General features: G+C 39.3%; 1 protein-coding gene across 2 annotated transcripts; it reads right to left on the bottom strand.

Moving 5' to 3' along the window:
• Positions 1 to 222: 222 nt before the first annotated feature.
• On the bottom strand, positions 223 to 27803 carry LOC140942493 (uncharacterized). 2 transcript variants are annotated; one of them, XM_073391405.1, is made up of 22 exons: positions 27521 to 27803; positions 23658 to 23708; positions 22878 to 23006; positions 21763 to 21837; positions 17877 to 17980; positions 17380 to 17672; positions 17074 to 17117; positions 15090 to 15132; positions 14304 to 14371; positions 7586 to 7669; positions 7388 to 7417; positions 7115 to 7187; positions 6323 to 6465; positions 5838 to 5990; positions 5602 to 5699; positions 4577 to 4675; positions 4417 to 4485; positions 3244 to 3336; positions 1942 to 2082; positions 1502 to 1596; positions 986 to 1039; positions 223 to 610 (listed from the first exon to the last, which is right to left on the bottom strand). In XM_073391405.1, exons 4-22 carry the CDS (start codon positions 21817 to 21819, stop codon positions 585 to 587), a joined length of 1767 nt encoding a protein of 588 aa, XP_073247506.1. In that variant the 5' UTR covers positions 21820 to 21837; positions 22878 to 23006; positions 23658 to 23708; positions 27521 to 27803; the 3' UTR covers positions 223 to 584. The 2 variants fall into 2 exon arrangements, with proteins under 2 accessions (XP_073247506.1, XP_073247505.1); XM_073391404.1 differs by lacking the exon at positions 27521 to 27803 and adding an exon at positions 24241 to 24531.
• Between the last annotated feature and the right edge of the window lie 34 nt (positions 27804 to 27837).

Here is a 27837-nt window from a genome sequence, read left to right as displayed (position 1 = left end):
GCCACCGTGTAACATCCTCTATTTAATTTTTAAGGGCCTGTTTACCTGGAGGTGGGGGACCCCAGACAGGTGAGGTAACATGTGGCGGGGCACCCCACCTATCATGTAAACGTGATCACATTTAAATGAGAGATTATATGAAACAGGCCCTAAGTATCATGACACTTTGTTACCAGAGATCGATTCCTTTATTCTGAATTCTTCCATTTAATTCTCACCACGATAACCTCGTCCTTTGCAGAACCATACATCCCATTCAATATAAAAATAAATACCACTTTTTACCAAGAAAATATCAGTTTTTATAATCTGTTCCCTACGTCATTTTTAGTGTTCTACGGACAAGACGCCATGCCTTTTCACTGTTAATTGGTGGTACTCTAACACAAAGCTTCAGGGCTTAGTCTGAATCTTACGACTAGTACTTGTAGCTAGTAGTTGTAGCCGAAGTGTACTTCACTGCCTTTTGATTGCTCAATTCTGAGGTTGTTTTCTGCTTCCTTCCTCCAAATTTTCGCAGTATCCAAGTGGTGTGCTTTTAAAACAGTAACAATCCACCCGTGATGTTTTAAGGGATGTCCATTTTACTGTACAAAGAGTCGAGGAGTTCCTATGCAGAAAAAAAAAGAGACGTGACTAAACTATGTAAAACATGCTAAAACCACGCATGACGAAAAGTTTGTCGTAGCTCAATGCGCCTGTATTGATAACGGAGACACTTTAAGTCGACTAGCATAAATGAAAGTTTGCAAATCACTATAAAATAAGGAATCTGTCTCAAAATTAAAGCTAAAGTAGTAAACAGGTTCTTATATGAAGGGGCTTTAACTGGCCACTATTAGCCTAATAGGCTGTCAAAAACTAGGTTATTACGTGCGGGGTTTTTACTGTTTGAGCTGGGCGTGGCTCTTTTGCAATTTAACGTTTCCTGGCATAACTTTCTTTTGAAGAGCACGTAGGTCTATGTTAGTGTAAGAGTATGTACCTGGTATTCTGTCTGGCCTAACAAAGTCCTGTGCAGTTGTTGAAAGGCGAGGTGCTGCAGAAAAGGACAATAATTAGATGATGTTGGAATGACTTTACAATTCTCTAAGCGTCGACGGCCTTTTATTGGTAAATCAGTTCTTTAATTAACACGAACCGTCAACCGTCCGTTTTGACTTCAAATTCGTGTACACAGTCATTTATATTGACTTAGTAGTGACATTTTAATCAAAATAGGAAGGTTTATCCCCACTTGCGAAGAAAGAAAATGTGGTTTTAACCGATTTTTGTTGATGGGGGGCGAGCTGGTTCCATAAAGTGGTTTGGAAATGGAATCGCTTAGGCAACCTGAACCGATTTAAGTGCCAGCTTTTGAATCCTTTACGGGTGGCCTGAATTAACTTGACCGTGTCGTGACGCTGATTGACTGACTGTTAAGCAAAAGATCTGATTCAACGAGAAATAAACGCAGTAAGGTCATACGGAAGGAAAATATGAGGAATATTTTAGTACATACCTCCCGACTGATGTTTGTGGAAGTAGTGTGAGCTTACGGATAGAGGTACAACCTTTTTCGACACTTCTATCGTGCGCTGCTGAGCAGACGTGAATCTGACATGAAAACGATAAAAAAATACTTCTGTAAAACAACTGGTATAAGCAAATACTGGCAACGCAAATACTGAGTTGTTTGCTTTCTTACTGTCCCTTGACGTAACCAACAACTCAATACAATGATTCCATAACATTTTCCTTTAACACCACAAGTTTCGTCTCTTAATAGCCAACTCTCCTCGCTCCTCTCCACTAGAGACGTTTCGCCGAACGTCCAAAGCGACGTGGACCGAGGAGAGACGCGTCTGTATTTGCAGGCTAGTCTCCTACAAACCAACGCTGGGCGTCCTACTTAACTGTGACCTATGTTATGTTTTTTTTTGTAAACAAAATCAAAGTTACCTTCGTTGTTCTGGGGGGCAGTAATCTGCTTTCATCACTGATAAAGTCGATGCTTTTCCTCCTTTAGTAAGGGGTGCATCTTTCGTTAGGTGTTTTGCAAATTCTTTGTAGTCGATGTAGCCTGAGTTATTTTTATCGCACCTGAAGAAAAAAACAGGCAGTCACTTTAAAATAATATGTCTAACTATTGCTCTCTAATTGGTCGAAAAATCTCGCCAAACATGAAAATTCTTGACTTGCTGGCATAGGTTTTTCCGCGCTAGGAGCCGGCTACAGTTAGTTGCCTCGAAATGCGATTGGTACATTTGATGCTGTACGCGTATTCAGATTGGCTGGATAAATAACTTTCTTCTTAGTCTTAAGAACTCGGCGAAAAGAGCGGGAAAAAGTAAGTGACACATAAAACACCACTGCCAAGCAAACAAATGCTTTCACTTTTAATGGATGTTATTATTCATTCAAAATATTTCCCCGATTCTGATTGGCTAAAAGCACACGTTTAATTCACCATAACCAGTTACTGATGACCAAATTTGGAGGAATTTTGACTTTAACGAGGAAATGACATCAAAAATGCAGCGTTTTCGCAGGTTAAGGCACCGTTAACCAAGAAGACCTGGGCACGAGGTTGAGTTGTTTTGGTTGTGAACTTGAAAAATGGCGGACATTTCACTCGTTTCAAGAGTAAGAACTAGGCGAAAAAATAGCTAAAAACAAGGCAAGAACAGCAAGAAAACAACTCGAGGGGCGACATCTGCTATTTGGAGAATATTTGCGGAGCTGGACAAACCTAAACGTACACTATCGAAGATGAACTGAACATCGATGGATCGATGGAGGTAAGCATGTTTTAGCTGTTTTTAAACTAGGAATTATTTTGAATGAATAATAAAACAGTTATTGAATTCGGCTTTCGTATCATATGAATGAAATACTCGCTTATCGGCATGTTCACTGACAGAGGCAAGAACAAATAAACGCAAAGAGGTTCATCACAGTTAAATACGTAACTTAGGCAGTTGCAAAAAGAAAGCCTGAAAATTGCCGGGACTCAAACACTAACCTCTGTGATCCTGGTAAAGCGCTCTAACAAATTAAACTAGCAAGCCAAACTGGAGATGGTTATTAAATGATGATGATCTTTGTATTTATTCCTTTATTTCGTGGTTCAAATGTATGAAATTCATATAGTCATGGAGGTAAGAACACTTTGCTTAAATTTTGCTAATCGAAAAATATCTCAAGGTGAAACTTCAGTAACTTAAGAAACGCTGACACAAGGAAAGATCGCTTTTCACTCACATTTTGGTGAGATTTTCAAACGTAACTGTATCCATACTGATGGAGAGTCTTCGGAGAACGTTTTTCAGATCGTCCTTGGAAATTCGTCCACTCCTGTTTGAAAATAAAACAAAATTTGACCTCGCGTGCTCTTCACCAAATATTTGTGATGTTTGGTTTGTTGAAGTGCAAGTCTCCTATGGCTTTGAAAACTAGAGCTACATGACAGTCAAGAAACAACACGCCACCAACATTTCAGGTGAATAAAATATTTCCACCCAAGTCTCTAGCTTAAAGCCAGGCTAAGCGCAAAGCCATTGATATAAAATGATTTTTTTATTCTCATGCAAATACAACCCATTTAAAAAAAAGGTTTTGCACTAGGCCTCGTTTTGAAAGTGAGAATTCTTGGAACCCGGAATTGGCCTATTCATTTGCAGCATACGCGTATGGCCACGGGTCACAATTGCCCGTTGAAGATAATTCATTGGTTCTCTTTCTTTAAGCTCAAAAACAGTAAAAGAAAATACGAGGACTATGTGCGTATGTTGCAAACGAATTCACGCCTTCATTGGGTAAGTGACTTAAGGTGATTCCCTTGTTTTTCAATGCCCACCGCCTACTACGCATAACATTGCGACTTCAAAGGCGGCGGTGATGAAGACAGGAAACAAAGGCTGCTTTTGTAGTCCAAAAGTTTTAATACGCGATGATGATTAATCCTCTTGGTTACAATTTAGATTATAGAATAGAAAAAAATAGGCCCTAGGTACGTTTCTGTAATATTCATAGTTCTTTTCTTTCCTTTTCTTTTCGAAAATGACGCGATCCTTTTATTGCATTTTTGACAGCCTAATACAAGGCTAACAATTGAACCAAGTTTGAAAAAATGTGGGTAGGAAATTTCTTTTAAGGGAATCACCTTAAATACTCTCTTATTCATTTTCGCCTTGATTATATGAGTTGCTTCATACAAATCCTTACATTTCACTAACAAGTGGACTGTTAGAGAGCCTAGGGACCATGTTCTAGTTATCCCACGAGGATCCCAGTCCCTGACGGAGTGATTGAACATTACCTTTCTTGTATTCAATAATTGATGCATACTGGATCGAAAGGTACAGAGGTAAATGTCGAATTAATTATCTGTGAGAGTTGAACATGGAGAGAAACTAAGAACAAGCGAGTACTCACAAACTAGTGTCAAACTCCAAGAACGCTTTCCTCAAGTTAATATTCATCGCATCAGATGTATTGAAATATCTGTCAAAATAGCGGAGTCACAGAAATAAGAATGGATTATGATGGTTGATTCAAGTGACAGACATAACGTGACATTTCCACTCCACTGTACCTTTGCTGACCTAATTCTTGTGAATGTTTCTTAATCTTTGTAACTTCATCAAGTGTATGAGAATCACGGGCACTTTGCCTCCCCTGTTCGGCTGATTCACTAGAAAAACAACAAGGATATGTGTGGGGTAGGGTAAATGAGAGCGGCTTTAAATGGACATTCGTGAACTGGAAAAAACTTACTACAACCTCGTTCCCAGGGCTTTTTCCCTCACAATTTAAAATTTTCAACGGGAAAAAGCCCTGAGAACGAAGTTGAAGCCATTAATCTGACCAATCAAAACACGAGGCAGACATTTATGTGAGCTGATCAGATCTCCTGGCAGGCACAACGAGTGGATCCAAAGTTGTGCTACTGCCGTTATCAAGCCGACTCGACTGTAGCAGGAAGGTCACGTGGTTTCAGTTGACAAACTTAAGTTCAGTCAAAGTAAACAACTCTTGTCGAAAACAAATCAAAGAAACAAAAAAAGCGGTTTAATTAGCTCTTCAAAATCTTTTCCTCCTATTGTAACGCATTTACAATATATGAATCGAGTTCGGCAGCTTGCTCAGTAGCACGAGTTGGTTTCAAACGTCAAGCTACTGCCGTTGTAAAGTCGAATTTACTTCGATCAACTAAGTTCGGCGCGACAGTAGCAATACGCATTAAACAGCTTCAGTAATGCAAAACAAAACAAACTCAATCACCTAAAAAGTGTCGAAATAAAGGAGAAAGCTTTTAAAAAAACATTCTAAAAAGAAAATTGTAATGAACGGAAGAATTTTGCCACACGCGTCTTTTTTTTTCGTAAAAAATGGTAACGTCAAAAAAGGGGGTTTATCCGTAGCTGCAAAATGTTCCCTCGTCACATCCGGGTACTACAGCTATGTCTGCTGGCGGTGTGTCCCATCCTAAAGATATTGTGATGCTGATGTTGGATTGTAGCATTTCTCGATAATGCAAGGCTTTTTCTCATTTTTAATACTTGGTATAAGTTTATACCACACAGGATGATACCACTGACCGCCAGACAAGTGGCTTACCTCGGAAAGACATGGGAATATTTCTGTCCAGGACCTTCACTTTTCCCAGCAGCAGGGAGAGATGGATCCAGCCGAATGGACGAAAAAAACTGGTCACGCTGTTGGAAAGAACATGGATTAAAAAAAATTCAAGGAAAGATGTTAAAGCTTTGACAAATTACTGTCTTCTATTGAAGAGATTATTATGATTATTAAATGCACGCTTTGACGGAAAACTCAGCGAATTAAGTATATACCTGCTCAGAGTGTTTTGGTTCATCATCTGAACCAAACTGAAAATGTGTTTTCCTGTTATCTTGTATCCGACCAACACAGTCAGCTTTTTTGTCTTTAAGCTTAACTGATACTTCGCCAATCTTAAACTCTTCAATATGTGGAATGAACTCATCCTGTAGTGATTAGAACATATAACATGATTATTTATTGTTTTATCTGACAAAACTTCAACTTAATTTGTGTTGGTTGTACACTTCTTTGTGTTGGGGTCCTGTACTTTGCAAGACAAAAGTTCAGGAAGGTATCAAAGCATTTGAGATACTGATCAGAGCTTATAGACATGGCTAAACATGCACCTTCCCATACCATATGCATGAGCACATCATGAGCCTCCATGATAACCTTGTTATGGGTAGCATCATTTAAAATAAATAAATATTGAGGACAAAAATATACAGAAGAAGTATACTTATAAAAGTGAGTTGGTTAAAAAGGTTCCATTTACCTTTGTTTCAGAGGGCTTTGGCCAGAGTGGGGATTTTAGCAGGGCCCCATTACTGTCCAGATATCGATATTTACTTCTGGGTTCTTTCTGAGGACTCAGATATGGCATGTCCTCCGGTGGATGCAGGTAGCTAGACCCTGTCACTATACAATAAACAAACAAACAGACAAACAGATAAACAATTAACAGGCTTTAAGGGCTATACTTTAAATCTTGTTACTTTCACAGACCATCAAATATTACAATAAATCCCGCTGATTCAAAGGGGCTAATTTGCCAACATCATCAGCAAATAATGTCACTTCTCAGAATCATTTGTTACTCCATTTGGTTGGTCATTATTCTAAAATCTTTACTAGATATAGGAAATGACTACTTAAAACAAACAACCTATAACTTCTAGTGCAAGTCCAATGACCTACAATGGAGGTCAAAAGTGTTGGGACCTTCCCAGTGATATTACTAAAACTAGCGACCCCTCCCCTCCCACCCCAAACAAAGTTGAATTTGGGGCAAAATGGGTGAAAATGAGTGCTTTTTTTGGCCACAACATTGCTAGGGGAAGTGGGGGGACGACGGGATGAACCTTAAGCCGAACAAAAAAGCAGGGTCCTACGTAACAATTGCTTGGAAGGGCGTTTTCACACAGTCCCAAGTTCTTTTGTCCTCCATTGTAAGTACCCTGTGTGTGCATTGCCATCCTGAGCTCCCTATTTTTGTACATTTTTGGAGATAGGGTAAGGAATTAAAGAATGGAATGGAATGGAATCCACCCACAGCAAATTGTCTTACTTGATACTTGTCTGTCTCCAGCATGATGCTGTTCATCATATGTCAGAGAAACAGCCAGAGTATTCTGGCGCTCCTGCAGGAATGCAGAAAAAAAAAATCTTTTATACTTGCTTGAGAGCTGAGCAAAACTGAGGCATTTGTTACAAAAAAAGGAAGAAATAAATGCATTGAGAATAGCTGACAGTTCTAAACAAGAGAGAATCACCACTTTATGACTTATAGTACCTAAAAACACATCTAATAAAAAAGCAAACAACAATTATTATTACTTACTCGATTTAATTTTGTTTCAGCTGCTCTTCCCTAAAATGATCAATTGGAAAAAAAAAACAAAGTGGTTTTATTCATTAAAAGATTGCAAGCTTCAAGCTTATCAGGAATAAATTAGGCAAACATGTGATTAATTCACTTGTTTCCTTGAATTAAACTGGAACCAAAAAAAATAATTTTAAGAAGTTATGTTGAACCTACCTGACTACTCTGAGTTCCATGGTCAACAAAATCTGACATATTTGTTGAGCGCCAAGGCAGGCAGTCCTCAAGATTTGGAAGAACCTACGAGCATCACAATAAAATAAATTAATAATAAATACACAACAACTCTCTTTGGGGTTCTCTGGGTCTTTATTGAATAGACCATCGCGCGATACCCTCAGGGAGGGAGGGATGGGACAACAAAAGCTTACAATCGAGTTCAACGCATTAGCTGGCTAGAATCGCATAATGACTCACACGTGGCAGCAACTCACATATATACATGGGCTTGGCGCTAAACTTCCGTCACATGTATTTAATCCTGATAAACAGGTTTATCACTCACTAAATACACAACAACTCTCTTTGGGGTTCTCTGGGTCTTTATTGAATAGACCATCGCGCGATACCCTCCAAACCCCCAAGGAGAGAAAAGGGGAGTTAGTGAGTGATACCCTGGCTCATCTGTTTAACAGCCTCTAATTTGTAGCGTAGTGAATGGTCTAAGTAACGCTCATATGCAGTCGATTTCCAATCGCCTTGTAGCTTAATATAATCGCTAGGCACGCCGCAGTGCAAGGCAAACGAAGCACCCCCTCGCCTAAAGGAGTGTCCAGAGAAACGCGAGCGATCGTAACCGCAGAGATCCAGTGTGCGTTTCAGTTTAGTTGTGAATGTGGTATAAGTCAGTGTTTTAAGGACACCGTCCTCGAGGTAAGTAAAAGCAGGTTCTAAAGCAGATTTGTTACTTTGATAAACACCGGCAAGCTTGAAAGCGCGAGTTACCGCTGACCAAGGACACAAGGAGGAGTGAGCAATCTTCGGAACTGGAACCAGGAGGGTGCGATCTCGGTATTGGATCGTTTTAGACCAACGAACAACAAGAATGATGCCCCACGGGAACAATCGAACATCGCATTTCCGCAGGTGGCGCGTGGTGTCAAATTCCGTGGTGGAAGGTGGCAGTAAGTTTGACTTACGAAAGAAGGAGAAAAATGCGACCAAACATGCCGCCCAAAAGGTGGCGTCAAGCGAGGAGTCAAGATGTAAATGGCATTGCATTTTGTGAAGGACATCGGGTGTAATAGGTAGCTTTTGCGTCACACGTTCTCCATTAATTCGCTTTATGCCTCTCATGAGGAGAGTTTTCTGATGCTTGAATAAAGGGTCTTCAAGAGGGTTAGGGTAGCCATACTGTAGGTGCAAAAGACGGACAACGTTGAGATAATTGGGAATGCTGCGAGTAGAGAGTGTTCGTGCGAGGAAGACAATGTAACGGAGGAGGTGAATAGTGCGACAGGGAACTGGGGTATAGCCGAAGAAGAGACAGAAGCGAAGGTATGCTCGTAGCTGCGACTTATAACTTGCTGCTGTGGATTTGGCAAAGGCATGGTTGCGGTACATTCTCAGTTCCTCCTGTAGTAGCTGCTCCTGAGTACGGACTGCACCTGCCAGGGGAGAGAAGAAAAGGCTGACTGTGAAACCTGAGCGCGTTGGCGGTCGAATGCTAGAAGAAGGGTGTGGAAAAGTTCCTTTAGGGTTCTGCAGAAGGCAGAGTCATGAAGGCGTGAGATGGCATCGGCAACGGTGTTAGCCTTTGAAGGGATGTAACGAGCGGTGATTCGAAAATTGTTAGTAGCAGAGAGCCAAAATATGGAGCGTAACCATTGCATAACTTGGGGGTTGCGACTTGTGCCTTTGTTTAACGCGCTGATTGTCGTGTGGTTATCAGTGTGGACAACAATCCATTTGTCACGCAAGTACCATTTCCAGCGGTGTAACGCTAGGAAAACTGTAAAGGTTTCTTTGAGGTTGATATGCGCGTCTGTTAGATCAGGATGATCAGTAGCCCAGTTAGTGTAAAACCAATCACCCTGAAAGAACCCGCCTCCTCCGATAGGACAAGCATCGGTAGAGAATTCTTCCAAAGCGGTTGGTGTTGAAGCAACAAAGAACGCTTTGCCATTAAAGACGCTTAGAAAACGCGCCCACCATAATAAATCGGCTCTTAGGGAGGTGTTAATGCGCACGTGGTGATGTGGGCGTGATAAAGTGTTCGTGACATCGATTATTCGCCGCAGGAATGTCCGGCCTCCGAAAACTACACGTGCTGCAAAGTTTAATTTTCCTACGAGGCTCTGCAATTCTCGCTTTGTGATTGATCGCTTGAGTAAGGTATCGCTTAATAACTGTCGAAGTTCGCATAGCTTGCTGTCGGGCAAACAAAGTTGCCTAAGCACTGTGTCGATCTCAATTCCTAAGAAAGTTAATCGCTGCGTGGGAGCGACTGCTTTCTCCCAGTTTATGTTAAAACCAAGTTCGGTCAAAAGTTTAATAAGTTCGTAATAGGCCAATTCGCACTCTTGCTTGGTATCGCCAATTATAAGAAAATCATCAAGATACGCGAGGATTGTCCGAAATCCCCGGCGGGCCATCATGCGCGTAACAGCTTGTGTTAATCTGTGAAACACCTCCGGTGATTTCGAGGCTCCGAAGGGTAGTTTATTATCGTACAAATACGTGACATGTTGATCTCCTTGAAACTGCCACGCTAGTCCAGTCGCGCGGTAGTTAGAAGGGTGGATTGGGACGTGGCGATAGGCACTCTTCAGGTCAATTTTTGCGAGGTAGGAGTTAGGTTTTATCTGTGATACAGCTTTTTCTACTGTTACATAAGAAAAGTATTGCGTTGTGGCATAGGAGTTTACATTGGAAAACTGCGGTCTGCTGCAATCGTGTATGAGCCGGATTTTATCAGTGTCTGGTTTTGGGATAGCCCCAAGGGCACTAACGATAGTCGGCTTCACGTGGGTTACTACGTAATTGCCTTTGCTAATTTCCTCGCGGATTTGGTTTTCTACTTTGTCTCGTACATCGCTTGCGGTCGCCGATTTGTAGTTGTTAGTTTCCGCCGTTTTCAAAACGCTATCGCTAGGAATAATTTCAAAGCCGTTTGTGAGTCCGTTAATGATAAAGTCCCTGTCACGGTCGGTTTCAAGGTGGTCTATCCAGGCCTGTCGGTTAAGTGGGGATTTTGATCATGGCTTGTGGGTCTATTAGAAGTCACGCTGTGGGCGCTGTTCGATGTTCGTGCTGTGGATGACCCTGGTTGCAATTTGGCACCAAGCAAACATGTTGAAAACGGCAGTTTGGCCAAAGGCATCCCGTTAACGAATTAAATTGGCGGCAAATTGGAGCTGTGGGTGAGGTTTGTGGTTGGCGGTTAAGGCGTGGGGGAAATCTCTGTGCGTTGGGTGAGGTTGCAGCTGGGGTCTGCGAAGGACGGCGTTTAATCAGAAATCTGGTATGAAGGTGCTGCGAGTCGCTCCCCCATCGAAAGCCATATTCGCACTGTAATTTACGATACTCGTTATCGTACGCCAAAGCCGAGGCGAGTGTATGGGACTCGAGGAGTTCAGCAAATTTTATTGTGTAAGCCAGGTAATCAGCGATGGCGGTAGTGGTTGCTGATAGTTTTCCTGTTCGAAGGAGCTCGTGCATAATTCGCGAGTTTGCGGCGACCCACATAGAAAGGGTGACATGTTCTAATTTTGGTTTTCCCCTCGCTGAGCGAATTACAATTTTTGCCCCACTAGAATTATTTCCAATTTCTTGCTCGTCGTCGCGATTGTCATAAGTTCCCAGGTTTACAAAGTCTGGTATTAACAGAGGCTTCTCACCTTGTTTTGCGCTTGTTCCCTTTTGCTGTAGGCCAAGAAACACGTGCGGGTCGTTGTCTAGTCGGGGAAGAGTTGACGTGTTTAACGCTGGCGGTTTGGCCGAGGAAAAGTCGGTCGATCCTAGGGCCAGAAGAGATTCGTCCAGCGAGCCTGCACTTTCAATTTTCTTCAGAATTTCTTCCAAACCTCCATCGCTCGCTAGTGACTTTGTAGTGATGGGGTCGCTCGCACCAGTAGCATCTCCTGGAGAGGGTTTTTCGTTGACATCCTTTCGCAACTTTTTCAGTGCCGCTTCGAGAACGCGTTTCTGCCCTATGCTCAGCCCCAATTTCTCTAAATCCGTCGGAGTGAGGAGCTGTAGGGCTTGCTCGGTATCGAGATCCTCCTTCTTGAGGATATCCACACTCGTTTCTGTAAGTTTAGTAGCCGTACACCACGTGTCAAAGTTGAAGCTCGCCATAATTATTCGCACAGACAACAAAAACAACAAAAGCTTACAATCGAGTTCAACGCATTAGCTGGCTAGAATCGCATAATGACTCACACGTGGCAGCAACTCACATATATACATGGGCTTGGCGCTAAACTTCCGTCACATGTATTTAATCCTGATAAACAGGTTTATCACTCACAGAATTAGACAACAAGTAATTGACTTAACCTATCACCATGCAATATATTACCCTGTCTGGGTAACAAAATTGATATAGGCCACTTGCACTAAGAGGTTACGTGACCATTGCTTCCTTTAAACAATGAGTTGGAATAATCTTGCTGATGCCAAAAATTGACAGAGCACATAAAAATTATCTTACACCCGCAGTTTGAAAAGAAACGCATTTAAGGGAGATATTTTATGGGACTTTGATTTTTCAGCAAAGTAGTATGATTTGTATTGGCCGCCACGTTGGAGGGCATACTCGTGCCCTCCAACATGGCGGCCAAAACTACTTTTTGCTTTTACATTGTTAAACGTTTGATATTTACGCTCAGATGTGCTGTAAATGTTACCACATCATCTTTTCAACATTTCCCTTGAAGTTTAAGTGCAAAATTTGTGTTCAGAAAGAGGTAATTCATGATTTTAAAAATCACATTTTGGTCACGTGACCAGCTATGAATTTACTCATTTTACGAAAATGGTGCGGGTTTGAAAAACCAAATCACTATTATGTTGTTTAAAATATGACTCACTAATTGTTTTTCGAAGGCAAAATCATATAACTTTCACTTTCATGAAAACGATGTCACATGACCTCTTAGTGCGAATGGCCTATTAAGTAAAAGAAAATCAAATACTTGTTTGCAAATGGATTTAGAGTGACCAAGTCAGCAGGAAAGCCATTTGACCAAAAACTGGAAAGACGTACTGCATTGCTCTGACAGCCATGACTAATACTTGCAGTGTTCCAGGTAAAAGACGGGTCTTGGGTCAATGACTCGACACAGAAGGCTTCTTGACTCAACAGATGACATATAAGTATTAAGTTAAAATTATATGACTAAAAAATTAGCAAGTGGTCTTGGTGACCCCTCAGATGGTCTACATGACCCCCCACTTGAAAAAAATTAACTGGAACACTGACTTGTTAGTCAGCTTACATGTATGTTCTTCTGATATAATAATATTTCTTGCTGTAAACTAAATTCCTTTTCCCAGTCCCCAAAGTGGATATTTTGAGAAAGTCTGAAGACAACTAAAGGTGGTTCATGATTGTCTTGACCTGTATGAGTTGAGACCACTGGGCTTTGTGCAGTCACAACAGTACACGTAATTTATCCAGGTAACCTTAGCTCATGCTGTAGACTCCCACGCAGATATTCTTAGCGGTAAGTCATGCATTCTTTCCACACGAATGTCTGCTGAAACAAAGGGTTAAAGTCCTTTCCCTTTGTTTGCAAATATCAGCTGGAGATCACTCACATATTACCAGAAAAGCAATCAGCACTAGGTAATTGTTAAATAAACCAAACCAAACACAAGTCACAAGTTCGGGGATACATGTAGCTGAGTGTGATATCTGATCTTTAAGGACAAGCAGAGGGCTCTTTGAATATTTCTCTTTATGAAGGATGGATTTGAATAAGCTATGCCATTTCCATGTTAACATGTTCTTAAGGTTAGGTAACTACAGGATAGTTAACATTGTGACAAAAATCCATTTTGCAGTAAAGCTGACTTCCGTTCAGCAAATTAAACCTCAAAGGTAATTTTTTTCTATGAGATTTTGGGGGTATAAACCACTAGCATGGAGGCATGTTATTCCCATCAAATAATTTAATTACAAGTTTATTCAGTATTTTTTACCATTTTGTACAGGTGTTACTGATTAAAATAGCAATGAACAGCTAAATTTAACAATATGCAGATGTAATGGAATGGTAGAATTAATTACGTTTCTTCCGTCTGTCAAGCATTTGAAAGACGAAAGAAACATAATTGGCAGTTAGCTTGCTGATATGTGAATCAGTATTGTTAAAAAGGGACAGACTTTATCATGGATGTTGTAATTTGTAAATAATGTATTTCGGTCATTGATTTTAATAGAAAGAGTCTTTCTCAAATCATTATATAGATCACAGCGAGATAATAATTTATGTGCATTTCATTTTCAATCGAAGTAAGGTTGCAGTGATCACAGATTCTAAGGAGTAGAATTTTAGTTTGTTCGAAGAAATCTAGGGGGCTGTTTCTTATAGGAGACCTTTTCTGATCTTTTCTGACCTTTCCTGAAGACTCACATCCCAGGTCTTGTGCTAAATTTCTCAAGGTCCAAAGTACACTTCCCAGATCTGGAAACTGTGCTCAGATTGGTCTACATTTTCAACCCCTAGTTTTAGCAGATGTTTAATAGTTGGGAAGGATTGTGTGTTGAGCGAAAAGAAAGTCTGCAGAGGAGACTATGCATACTGATGCTCCAGATTGTTCAGTAAAATCCAGTATAGTGAGGTCTAATGATTAACTTTACATTACATGTATATATGTCCATGCATGTATATATTGATAAACACTTCATTATCAAATAACAAATTACCTTGGAAGAAATTGGAGGAGGAGCTGGCAGAGGTTTTTTTAAGGACTCTCGTGTTCCAAGCATAAAATCTGCAATAGAAATAAAATCATTGAATAAATTTGAAATTAATCCTACTGCAATAATTAGCAATTAATGAATGAGGTTGAGTAGGATATGAAGAAGTAAGGAGATCGAGGGGGGTGTTATCCACCGAGGCCAAAGACTGAGGTGGATAATGCCCTCCGAGATCTGCTTAATTCTTCATATCCTATGTAAGCCAAATTCATTAATTGCTTTATGATTCATTCAAAACAATTCCTAGTTTAAAAACATAGCAAAAACATGCTTTCCCGCATTGATGTTAAGTTTATCTTCGATAGTGTAAGTTTAGCTTTGTCCAGCTATGCAAATAAATTATTCTCCAAATAGCAGATATTGTCCTCCGAGGTGTCTTCTTGCTATTTTTGCCATGTTTTTAACTATTAGTTCACCTAGCTCCAGCAGTAGTTCTTACTCTTGAAACAAGTGAAATGTCTGCCATTTTTTTTGTCACAACCAAAACAACTCAACCTCGTCCCCAGGTCTTCTCGGTAATGTGCCTTACCTGTAGCAGGCTGCATTTTTGATGTCATTTCTTCACGAAACACAAAATTCTTCCAAATTTGGTCATCAGTAACTGGTTATGGTGAATTATGCGTGTGCTTTTAGCTAATCAGAGTTGAGGAAATATTTTGAATGAATAATAATGCTTGTTAAATAATTTACCTCAAGTAAGCAAAAGTCAGCTGTGGACCTGTTTATTTTTACCTTTGTAATATAATGAGTGTCCATCATCTTTGTTGGTACCTAACTGCAATAAACAAAAACAAAAACGTTGCCATCACTTCACTAAGAGGTCTGTATATGTTTCAGATACAGCTTCAAGGAGAAATCATTACATTTTATAACATAACATGTATCGTGAAAAAGGTTCGATCCTTTTTAATAGCTAGAGCTCTGGTCTCTACTTTAAATCTACTGTCTTCTATCTGAATGCCTGGATACATCAAGGTTCCATGAAGCATCACTACCTTTGTTCTCCACATTAAATTTTAGCCTGCACGGCAGATGTAAAATGGCACAGGGGAAGAAAGTCTAAGAAGAGAGGAAGATGGGTAGAATCAGCCCTCTTTTGTTTGTTTCTGATGCTGCTGGCGGCCACAAATTCATAGCCTGCGTGCAGACATCTCTTTATTTTCTTTGTTGCACAGGGAAAAGTGACATCTGCTTATATGCCATCGCTAGTCGTGTTTCAGTTTTCCACTGTGTTGCATATTCAATTTTTCATATGACAAAATCACCACTTGTGTCTACATCTTGTTTGAATGGAGACAACTTGGGGCTTTCAAAGAGCACATTTCTTGTCTTCAAAACGTCTTTTAAGAAACAGATAATAAATATTATTGCACATGATTTTGCAAGATTGGAGTTTTCCACACAGCTGTTGTTGCCAGCATAGAATTTTCCCCAAGCTTTCCAGCTGTTCAGGCAGTGTGTTTACTTTCATGTCATTTGGTCACTGAGCCATATATAAACCCGCACGACAGTTATTTTCATTTTTTTTGGACAAAATAATCTTGAACTGGTGCATGGTGTGTTATGATTGCAGTTCTAACAGAGAAAATAATGTTTGAGATTAAGCCATTCTGTTTGGACATTTTTGACTGATGCGCGAGAAAGGAGCCAAGCCATAATCATTAAGTGAAGAAAGTGATTCATCTTACCAAATTTACTTCCTAGTGTCAAGTGCCTGTACCTTCTTCAACTCGTTTGTGTCACAGAAAATAGCTTTGCAAAAGTAATTTTGCAAGATTCTCTGATTAAGTTCTCCCCCAAATGGTGCTATTAAAAGTCACTTTAACTTTTGCTTTTGAAGACTCTGTTTCCAAATGTAAGATAATGTAGAAGGTGTTGGAAGAAAAGAATTCCCAAGTGGGACACAATTAGCAACAGTGTTACACAGACATCCCTTTTCCATGTGTAACAAAGAACAATTCCTTGTAATACTTCCTTTATTTCGATCCTTTCAATTATTGAAAGGATCGAAATACAGGAAGTATATATGAAGCAGGCTACAAATTTGTGATTGGCTGAGCCTTAATGTTCAACTGTCTGCAGCCATGATGCAATGACAGACAATGAAGGAAACATGCTCCCATGGTAAAAGCTTTTGACGACCAGAGTATATGGAGTATATGGATGGCCTGGTAGTTTAAGCCACTGGATTTTCCCAAACACCACATTTAGAAAGTCTACGATAAATTCTTGTCAGCCAGGGCTGTCTAATGTTGCAATGCTGTTTTCCACAAGGGACTTCGCTTAAATAACTATTATTTCCGTTATTTATTTGGAGAAATTTAGAAGCTAGCCTAGTTTCTATCCCAGAAATGAACTTCTGTATGGTTTGTGAAGAGAGAGCTGAAGCTTCATAACAATTTTTCCATTAAACAATGTATTGCATCCGAAGTTTTGCCTATGCTTAGAATGCACCCTGCTATAGGTAAAATTTTGGTCAAACAATGACAGTTGATGTTATTAGATTAGCTGTGAAATTAGTGGGGCTCATTTAATGCAAATACTCTGATTCTTGAGACAGGCACTTCCTGTCCCTTTCACTTTTTTCTCACCCTCCTTCCCCCCTTTTTTGCTCCTGTCATTAGCAGGCTACCTCAACACCCAAGAAATTCTGACACAGAGATCATTATGGTGTCAATGCAGAATATCATGAAGCAAAAAAATAAACAAATCTTACCACAAAATGAGTGCTTCTCTGATAGTAAGGATGGCAAGGATCATCTAAAAGTTGAAAAGAGAAAAGGCATCATTAATTTTTATATAACCACATGAAAGAAAAGAAAACTATTCTATCATTACAATCTATATACAGGCATAATTTGATCAGATTTTTGAGCAGCTTGATGTGCTTGTCTGATTTCTTTTCAACATTTAAATCATCTGTAAATGTTTTATGCACGTACTAACACAGGACTTCGGCAAGAACTTTTTTTCTCTTTTGCAGTTCTTCATTTTAGTTTACATGTTATGCAGTGCAGGTTACCTTTAGGATTGATGAGAAATTTTCCTTTCTCACTTTCATTAAGTTCTCCATTCTTTTCTTTTTGTTTCTTTAAATCTTCACAATCCTCTGTAGAAAATGGTTTTATGTGGAAATCGTCACACGTGACAGAGTGTCGTACAAGGTGTGGCTCAGCTACATTCCAGTCTCCATTCCTGAACACACTTGATTTGTAAGTCTCCAAGGCTGTTTTGGAAGCCACGTTAATGAAGCCTGTATCTTTGGGATGAGTTTCGGATTTGTTCTTGAAACAGTTTTTTGTTTCAGAGCTGTATCTAAAAACAAACAAGAGAAACATAATTGATTGTAAACCAGGGTTTGTGCAGCAGTAAGCTGTATTTTAAGAAAATAAAACTCTCTAACATGATGTAACAATCATGCACAATATTTGGAGTTCTAAACGAAATCAGCTGAGCTATGCTTATGTGTAGAACTTTATATTATTTATTAGCTAATTTACAGATTACAAAAAAAGTTACTTGTTGGCATCAGTTCCAAACTGAAAATGTGTTGTGTTCAAATCACTGGTATGCTGTTTGCATTCAGCTCGGTTCTTTGCACTTGAGGCTTGCCCTTGGTTTTTCTGCCAAAAATTAGCAAAATTTAGAATACTTCACAATACTTTTAACAGTAATCTTTTCCAAGATCACCTAAAATACAAATTCTTTCAGTCCTTTGAAGTTTACTAACTTTCACTTTTTAAATTCCTAGAACAAAACCAGAACTGCTGGGACGATTTTATGTATACATCTGGATGGTCATGGGACAATTACATGAGATAAAAAAAAAAAATTTTTATCTGCACTCCCAGCCCTACAAGTATCTCCCCATTAAGGATGGCAGGCTTTTTAATAGGGAGGTTCAGAGTTTTCCTTTAAAGAAGCCAACAAAATCTGGACCCTTCAGACAATTTTTTTGAGGGTGCCACCACTCATTATTCAAAGGGCACTGAAAAAAAATTGAGCAGTCCGATTCAAGCCATCTTTGAGGGGGGAAGAGGTAGGGCTGGGGATAAAAAGGGAACATCTTCGTTAGCCTGCGAGCAAGCTCTCCTATTTGGGCGAGTGAAGCGAGTCTTGCGAGAATGCGCGAGCGAGTGAGCGGTGAAGACGCGAGGGGCAGAGGAAAGCTCCTTTCCCCAGCCCCTTGCTCGCGCATTCTCTTGAGGCTCACTTCGCTTGCCCAAATAGGAGAGCTTGCTTGCAGGCTACATCTTCGTGGCAAGACTTAAATTTATCCACCTCAACAGCTTTGTGTTAAGATAATACATTTCAAGTTCTCCTACAAGCATACCTGAGTCAAGTGTAACAATTCTTCCATAAGACTCATGGTCTTAGGGGTCTTTTCGATCAGTTACAAAAATCTTACAATCTTAAAACTTTTTAACTTTTTGAAATTCAATCGCTGAGTCCTCTTTTTTCCCAAGATCAGTGAACAACCTAATCCATAGTTGGAAGACAACGCCAAATAAGTGGGTGTGTTCCTTTCAGCAAATCCAAAACGGATTTTTGATGCGAGATTGGCAGGATTTCGTGGCCGAAAGGAACCCAAAATCCAAAATTGGATTTGTAACCTTGGTAACTACCTTTCACAAACGCATGCAATATGCATGACAACCTCTCAAGAAATGACGTGTTTTCCACTGTTTGACAAATTATGCGATTATACCATCTAGAATTTTGTGGTCGGCAGTTGGAATAGTGATGATGAAACATAAACAGATCAAGAAAAAAGTGTGTTAAAGTAAAAAATTATGTAAAGGTTGTCGGCTCAGTTTGATCCACTTTCATAGTTCAGATTTTTTATGTAACAGGATCGAGTGCCTATCGCATCTAAAAGTGAATTTGTGGAAAGATAGCAGTTCATTTGTTCCTTTTACTAGTTTGCATTTTTAAGCAACCTTTAGCAACAAATGGTTAGCAAATGGATATTTTACTGTACCAGGAACAATCTTCCAGTGTTTTCAGAGGTTTTACAGCAAATGGAAGCAAATAGGAATTAAACTTTACAGGAATACCTCAACCGGAAAAATACCACTGGATCATCTGACTAATTTTGGATCCACTGTGAATGGAACAGCATAGATCACTAATCCGTTTACAATCTGGACTCGGATTCTTCGGATTTCAAATCCAGTGAAGGCTATGTGTACGGTGTTGCTTCCCAAAAGCGTTACATAGGCCAAGTGCACCGTTTCGGTGCACTGTGCACTGCACTGAATTCGGTGCACTGGTGCACCGAATTTAGTGCAAAAGTGCACCGAACTCGGTGCACCAAGTGCACTGAATTCGGTGCACTAGTGCACCGAGTTCGGTGCACTAATTCTCAGTCTCTAGAACGCTAGTCACATCGTGTTTTGTTTTTAACTTTTGGACGATGTTGTTTAATCAGCTCTGATCAGCTTCCCAAAGACGTGATTTTACGCATTTTTAGTTTTATTTCGTTTCATCTCATTCGAAGAACCATCTCTCTTGTTTGCAAAAAGTGGAACAGGATTTCTGAAGATCCGTTGATTGTGAGAAAGGTTCCAATCGAAAATTTTGAGTCAATTCGATTGCATGAATGTCTTACCTTCACGCAGCTGAAGAATGTCGTCGAAAGTTATCTGGGTTCGCACAGCAGACATCAAACTAAAACAAACACGTTTTGCTCGCAGTTGAGTTAATACCGTATCGGCTTTAAAGTTGGGCTTCCGTTGGGATTTGATTGTTCAAACACCAGTAATTCTTCTGAAAAATATCTTTGAATTCATGTTTAATACGGCTCGATCAACTTTATACAGGTAGCACTGGCGGAAGTTGTAGGGGAAAGGGTTTAATAATATATTTTTAACAATTGTGTTAGTGTGTTCCACGTGGCCTAGTGGTAACGAAAGCAGGCCTGGCGCGCCGAAGGTACCGAGTTTGAATCTGCCGAGAACAACTTTTCCTCTTCGCTTCTTTGCCTTTTTTTTTTTCTATTTCGTTTCGTTTCGTTTTCTTTTTAGTTATTGCAGTTTTGTTATGTTTCTTTATATAGCTTAAGATTTTTAGATTTATAAATTTTCTTCTCTATTGTCTTATCTTGCCATTCCCCCGAAGTCCTTCGCGAGGTCCTGCGATTTACGTATTTCTAGTAAACAAGTCGAAAATGTGTTGTACGAAATGGTGAACCGAAGTGCACTGTTTCGGTGCACTAGTGCACTTGCTATTTAGTATTCGGTGCACTAGTGCACCGAAATACTAATGACAGTGCACTTTGGTGCACCAGTGCACCGAAAAAGTGCACTTTGGTGCACTAGTGCACCGAAAAAGTGCACCGTATTACTTCCCGGGATGGCTGCCTTGGACATGCCATTCAGAGAGAGTAAAATACACTCGTTTTGTACGGTGAGAAAAAAATTAGGTAAATGGCTTATAGAAAAATATTCTTTGGTCATTGTGCATCTTGAAAAGACATTTTCTTGCGTGACAACGAGTAAACAATATCCTGCAAGAAGGATTTTGTAGCAAACATTCGTTTCTGTGTTCGCCATGTTGGACAACGGTAAGTCATCATTTTTCATGCTAAGAACATGTCTAAAATTTTCGTAATCTGCTGGAAAAAATGGGAAGCAAGTGTTTGTTTTATGTGCAAGTCGGACTGAGTAAAAAACCGGACAAAGTTTGGCTGTAAGTTGCTCGGTGCACAACATTTTACATTTCAGCGCCGTTAATGTAACGCTTGAGAGATCAACACACAAGTGAATTTGCGTTATAATTTTGGAATTATGCCATTCCTACCTCTATAAATGCCACTAAAGTTTAGTAAACATTGCAATTATACTAGTGTTGTAATTTCATAAGAATTGGTTGGAGCGTTAATTCATAATCATGCAAAAAGTATCCTGATTCACTCGAACTTTGGTTTGTAAGCGAACACCGTACACATAGCCTGAATCCTTTTTCAAAAAGGATTCATTAGATCAAAAATCCAGATTTGCATTTGCTGAAAGGATTGCAAAATCCGTTTTAAGATCTAAAATCCGTTTTTGGATTCACCGAAGAAACATGCCCAAGGTTGTCACAGTGTTAACACTTTTTAGTCAAAAAGGCAGACCAGGACTAAAATGTTTTTTACTATACAGATCTTGGCAAAAACAGCCTGAATTTTTTGAGACTGAATTTCAAACACAAAGCAATCTGGGAAAGATGTTATTGGCTTTTTTACATTATTGCGCCAATCATTAACTTTAATCTAAAATCTCCAGGTTTTTCAGAGGATGACAAAAGTTTTGCTCAGTGGAAAACGCACGAAATATATGGTCATATATATCATGGACTGTCACTACATGTACATGTAATGTCATAAAGAAATACCCTGGCCAGTATATTACTCAAAACTTACCTTTGCAAATGAGCTGACATAAACAGATCCAGATTTGCCAAATGTCTTATCTGACATGTACTTTGGAGCAAAATCCTATTACAAGGCAGAGACATAAACAGGAATTTAAACTGAACAATTTAACACTTACAGGAATTATAAAGCTGCACTAGCAATAAATTGAAATAACAAAGATGCACATCATTCCAGAAAAAAAATTAAATATATGAAATCAACGACCTGAGTGATCATGAATAATGTGACTCTCAGAAAGCTACATATGAACACCAGGAATATTTCTGAAATGTTATTGTGACTGTGTGGTAGAGGAAAAGCTAATCAGCCATAAGAGAACTCAGCCACAACAACAATGGTTATTTGCTCATGTGTCCTGATCTATTTCATGCGTGGTTGTAACACATAAATATTCACAAAATATTTCAGGGGTTCACGGTTTTCTGAGTTTAAGGGTAAAAGACCCATGACCAACATGTATATATAGCTGATTCAATGAAAGTTTCTTCTGGCATTGGGAATTGGGCACAAGGAAACTATTGCTTGGTGATCACTCAGGCAAATAATTACATTGTCCCATATGCCCAATTGCCAATTGCCAATCCCTAAATATAACTTCCTTTTAAAGTTACTGACTAAAACACTGCAATTATTACCGATAACACAATGCTAAAAAATGCTAAACTCCTTATATTAGTGCAATAAAAAAATGCTTGGAGAACAACTTAATAAAAAATTCACGTATGGTTCTTTAGTGGAAGTGAATGCACAATATATGAAGGGGCATGCGCCCAGAATATCACTTTAATATACATGTATATTTAGTATCAAGATTCGTAACAATAAGCTAGACATGCAAAGGAGAAAGCAACCAGAGTCACCTCATGATCAGGGCATTAGAAATTACATACACCTGTACATGTACAGCTGTCTGATGCCATGGTAAATGCTTATACAGGTAAGTGGAGACAGCTGTAGAGCAAGGATTCATGTTTAAGGACCCAAACAGTGCTTTGGCTGCCTACACAAAACTGCTATATTAGATTATATTAGTCTAAACTTGAGTACTTGAGACTTATTTTCAGAGATTCAGAGTAGCTTAAAAGGGGGCAAATACTTACAGGAATACTTGTTGACTTGTTTGGAGCTGCTTTTTCAGGGGCTCCATGGAACTTGTTGTCAAAGTCTGAAGCTGTTGTGGCCAGCAAGGGACCTTCTGTTGAGCCCAGCACAAAACTAGTGATATTTGTCTAAAGAACAAAAATGATCAGAAAAATCACCATGGTCAAAAAGCTACCCAAACAAATTAAATTGCAAATGGACACAACCAAGAGCAACCCTGGGGAGGGGGGAGGGGGGATGGGACTTCAACAGGAAAAAGACAGGAAAGCCATTGTATTGCTTAGATATTTAGGTCTCACTTTGGTTTTCATGGCAGAGAGCCAAAATTTTAACCCAACCAAGTACTGCTCAGGGTCGTGTATAACAAAATATCTGACTAATATATAAGACATGCAAACTGAGTGCTGTAAACTGCATTGATATCAACAGCATTTTGATATCAACATTTTTAGCACTTGTATTAAACACACTACCAGTTGTCTAGTTTAATACATTTTATCTTTTGCAAAGATTTTCAAAACATGAAGGCTGACAGCAACACCTCATTTTAATATTTCAATTACGTTGCAAATTTATACTGTCAATAGTAGTGTACATCCAGACAGCAGGAAATACAGTCTCCATCACTACAGGCAAAAAACGAGTGAACAGTGGACAGAAACAAGACTTGTAAACTACAATCGGTCTTCTTTATTAAAGCCATAAAACTGAAGACAACAAACACAATATTAAATTTTATTCAGAGACTGCAAGAAGATATAAATAATTCTGCCACATACCTGCACTTTCTGTTTTCTAACATGCTGGTTACTTGGATCTACGCTGGGTTTCTGGAAGAATTAAGTTAAAGAAAGCGAAAACTATAATATTCCTAAATCGAGTCTTTTATCACTATTTACCAATGTTGTGAGCAGAATGGAAAGGAAACTCACATTTTGCAAAAGCAAGTAGTTTTGGAATAAAAAAAGAAGAAAAAAAGAAAAACAAGTAGAGAGTTCGGGCTCATGGGGACTTAACTCAGCACGTTGCGTTTCGTGATAAACAGCTGTGAATTAAGAACCCCGGAGCGGTAACTGTATGTGGATAGAACATAGATTACTATTTCATCAAAGAAGCTGAAAAGTTTACTCAAATTTGCCACTCTCAACGTTTCAAGGTTGGGTGAAACACTTAACAACTACAACACAAAACAGCATCAATAAACAATTTTCAACGACCCTTGAGACGCATGACCGTAACGACCTACATGGTCGCTGTTCGCGAACTGGCAAAATCAGCAAACAACTAGCTTAGATCTATTATCTTTTTGGTACGAACTTGAAAATATTTCCAAAAAAAAGAAAACAGACTTTTATCGCCCACCTCAAAAGAAATCGCGAAGGATGTAGTCCATGGTTTTTGCTTCGCAATATCAGAATACCACTCTCCTTCTTGTAAAACATGGTCGCGCAGTAGAATGTCTTTGATAGCAGTGTTTGCAGTTACACGGGAAGGACCGTATAAATCTTTGTTTAAACTTCTCGGAAACATCATCCGCAACCAAATTGATTTACAAATAACTAGCTTTTGAACGCTCTGAAAATATTTGCTTTCACGGGACACAAAACAAACAGCACTTGCTGTGCGAATGTAACAAATTAGCTGAGGCGTTGCTACGCAACAGGAATTATGGGCTCACGAGCAAGTTTGACGGGAGGCGGGGGAGAGGAGGGGGGCAGCGGTGTCGGGGGGCGGGGGGTAGAAGGGTAGAGCCGAACATAGCAATTTTTCCAAAAAATGATATGCGAGAGAAATGCTCATCGCGTTAGTAATCATATTTCATGAATGAACTTTATGACTTTAATGAAATATAAAATATGAGAAAAGTAATTGATTATCCATTTCCACCAAAAAAGGCTATTAATCTATGTATCAAATCAGGTTCTGAAGAAATGATTATATGGGCCTTTCCCCATAACAAAAAATAAGAATTGCTGTTTTATCATCCTGTATAAATGGTAAGGATGACAATAGGCTGCTAGCAGTTACTCCCTCTTATTGCACAGGTGAGCATGCTACGATGTGTGTGCGAGTGAGGAAAACACTCAAGACTAGGATGGCAGCTTTCCAAGCTATGACAGGATTCTTTTTCTAGCACCTCAATTTTCCCTATTTACCTGTAATACAATAATCCATGGCTCATTTGAGTGAGTACAAAGGTTATCCCCCAGTAAAAGAACCCATCATAGCTTTGGGATGCAACTTGGTCCACTGTTCAGACTTGTTCAGAAAAAGTCAAGATCACCGTACTTGTTATTGCAGCAGCGCTACAGATTTCGAGGGAGGACTTGGGCAAGATTTAAAATGATATGTGCATGGAGGGACCATGGAAGGTGCAACACAGCATTGAAAAATAAAATTCCAGACTTGCCAAGTCTAACAACTTTGTTGTTAGTCTCACAATTTCAGTCCCACCTCCTGCTCTCACGAGTTGGCAACTGATTTCTCATGCTTTCTCAAAAAGTTGAATTCCAAAAAAAATTTTGATAAACTAAATTGAGGTTCAGCAATAGCTGAACATGCAATCTCAAAGTCCTTCATCAGTAAGTCAAACTCAAAAACATGCCTACCAAAGGGCTGTCAACTCTCCCGGATAATCCGGGAGACTCCAGATTTTGGACCGTATCTCCCAGACTCCAGATTAGAGTCTGACAGCCCTGCCACCAGTCACATTCTTTAACACTGAACAGTAGAAATACTGCCTCAAAAATTTCATTACACTTTAACGTTTCTCCGCGATCAACCGTATTTTTGAAAGTAATCTTTCCGAAAAAGCTCTTTGATTTGAGCACTGAACAAATACTTGGCCACACTTAAAACTGCTTGATACCGTTCCAACACAGTTGTTACTAAATCTGCTAGTGGGACCTCAACCATTTGTTGAATGATAGTTAAGGTGGCTCGACTGGATTTTTTTAGGGGGATACCTCCCAAGTTTGAGCCTTAACTACGTCGGTATGAGTAACAATATGGAAAAAAGGTTACCACAACTGTATTACATAAAGATGAAAATTTCTTATGATCTGGGTTTTATTGCAATCGGAGTCGCCATGGCAACGTAATGACGCCATTACATTTTTCATTTATCTTTGTGTTTCTCTGTACCAGGAGTTTTTTAAAGAAATCGCTTAAGGGAGTATGTACCTGCCATAATTGCCTCCATTACGGCAAAGTTTGAAGAAATTCTATGAGAGCGTTTTCGAGATATTTCGAAATGCAGTTTTAAGAATCATAAAAACAGTGAAATAGCATGCTAGCCGCACAATTCACTAATATTTTAAGAAAATGATAAGCTTTGGGAATGCGGCTTCATCTCATAGTGGATTGATTCCTTTTAAAACTGCATACAAAAAAAGCGGGGAATTGTTCTGGTCGATCGCAAGTAAGAAGAATTTTATTAACTTGCATTCAGCTGCTTTTGATACAGTTTTTGGAGGTAATTTGGTCCATGCCTAAACATTTCGCATTTTTCCAAAAACCGCTCGATAAATTTTTTTATAAATTCGACAATCCCGAGATCAATCGTCAAGAAATATTCCCTGCGAGTTTTAAGAACATTGAAAACAGGGAAGGCTTTTAAATAGGGCCTTAAATGTAGCCAATTTCCCCCCCAGATTCTGTGTTTACAAGTGAGCGTCCTCATTATTCACTGGCATTGTTTTCAAGTTTCATATACACGTGCACATTTAGCAAAAAGATAGAATTTGCATCAAAAAGGACCCTTGGTTAAATCTCCGGGATATGCTTATTACCGGGCAAAGCCCAGCATATTTCTTGACGATTGATCTCAGGATTGTCGAATTTATAAAAAAATTTATAGAGCAGTTTTTGGAAAAATGAGAAATTTTTAGGCATAGACCAAATTACCCTCAAAAACTGTATCAAAAGCAGCTGAATGCAAGTTGATAAAATTCTTCTTACTAGCGATCGCCCAGAGCAATTCCCCTCTTTTTTTGTATGCAGTTTGCAATGGAATCAAACCACTATGAGATGAAGCCGCGTTCCCAAAGCTTATCATTTTCTTAAAATATTAGCGAATTGAGCGGCTAGCATGCTATTTCACTGCTTTGATGATTCTTAAAACTGAATTTCGAAATATCTCGAAAACGCTCTCATAGAATTTCTTCAAACTTTGCCATAATGGAGGCAATTATGGCAGGTACATACTCCCTTAAGCGATTTCTTCAAAAAACTCCTGGTACAGAGAAACACAAAGATAAATGAAAAACGTAATGGCGTCATTACGTTGCCATGGCGACTCCGATTGCAATAAAACCCAGATCATAAGAAATTTTCATCTTTATATAATACAGTTGTGGTAACCTTTTTTCCATATCTTTACTCATACCGACGTAGTTAATGCTCAAACTTGGGAGGTATCAACCCCAAAAAATCCAGTCGAGTCACCTTAAGTACTTACAGCACTTCAAGACTATTAATAAGAAATAACGAGATTCAAAAAGCGTATAAAGCCTAATTAAACTTTAAATATAAGCTTTTAAAAACAAGTGAAAATATCGACCCTTTCTTCTGAAAATTAATAGGTGAGAGACTATATATAAGCGGGTGCAGACGTGGAAAAATGCTTATAAACGTAACTTACCCAAGATGACAATAAAGTATGCTACCATAATTTTCCTTTTTCCTCGACAAAGTTGTTCAAGTCCTGATTCCGTGACTTTTTTGCATGGAACTAAATATAGAACTATTGAATGTTTAATCGGTGTTTAGCAAGTAACTTGCACGTTTCTAAAGAAACGAACTCAAGCGTATCCACACGTCAAGGTAAATACTGTATAAAAAACAGATAATTGAAAGGTTACAGAGAATTACACCGAGACACAGACACTACCGACTTTCGTCTTCCTTTACCTGGGATATCTGTCTTTGTCTTGGAAAGAAAACCATCTGTTCGGAAAC

The sequence above is a fragment of the Porites lutea genome, chromosome 7 (genome assembly GCF_958299795.1).
Source record: "Porites lutea chromosome 7, jaPorLute2.1, whole genome shotgun sequence".
Classification (NCBI taxonomy): Eukaryota; Metazoa; Cnidaria; class Anthozoa; order Scleractinia; family Poritidae; genus Porites; species Porites lutea.
This window is presented reverse-complemented; position numbering and strand designations above follow the sequence as displayed.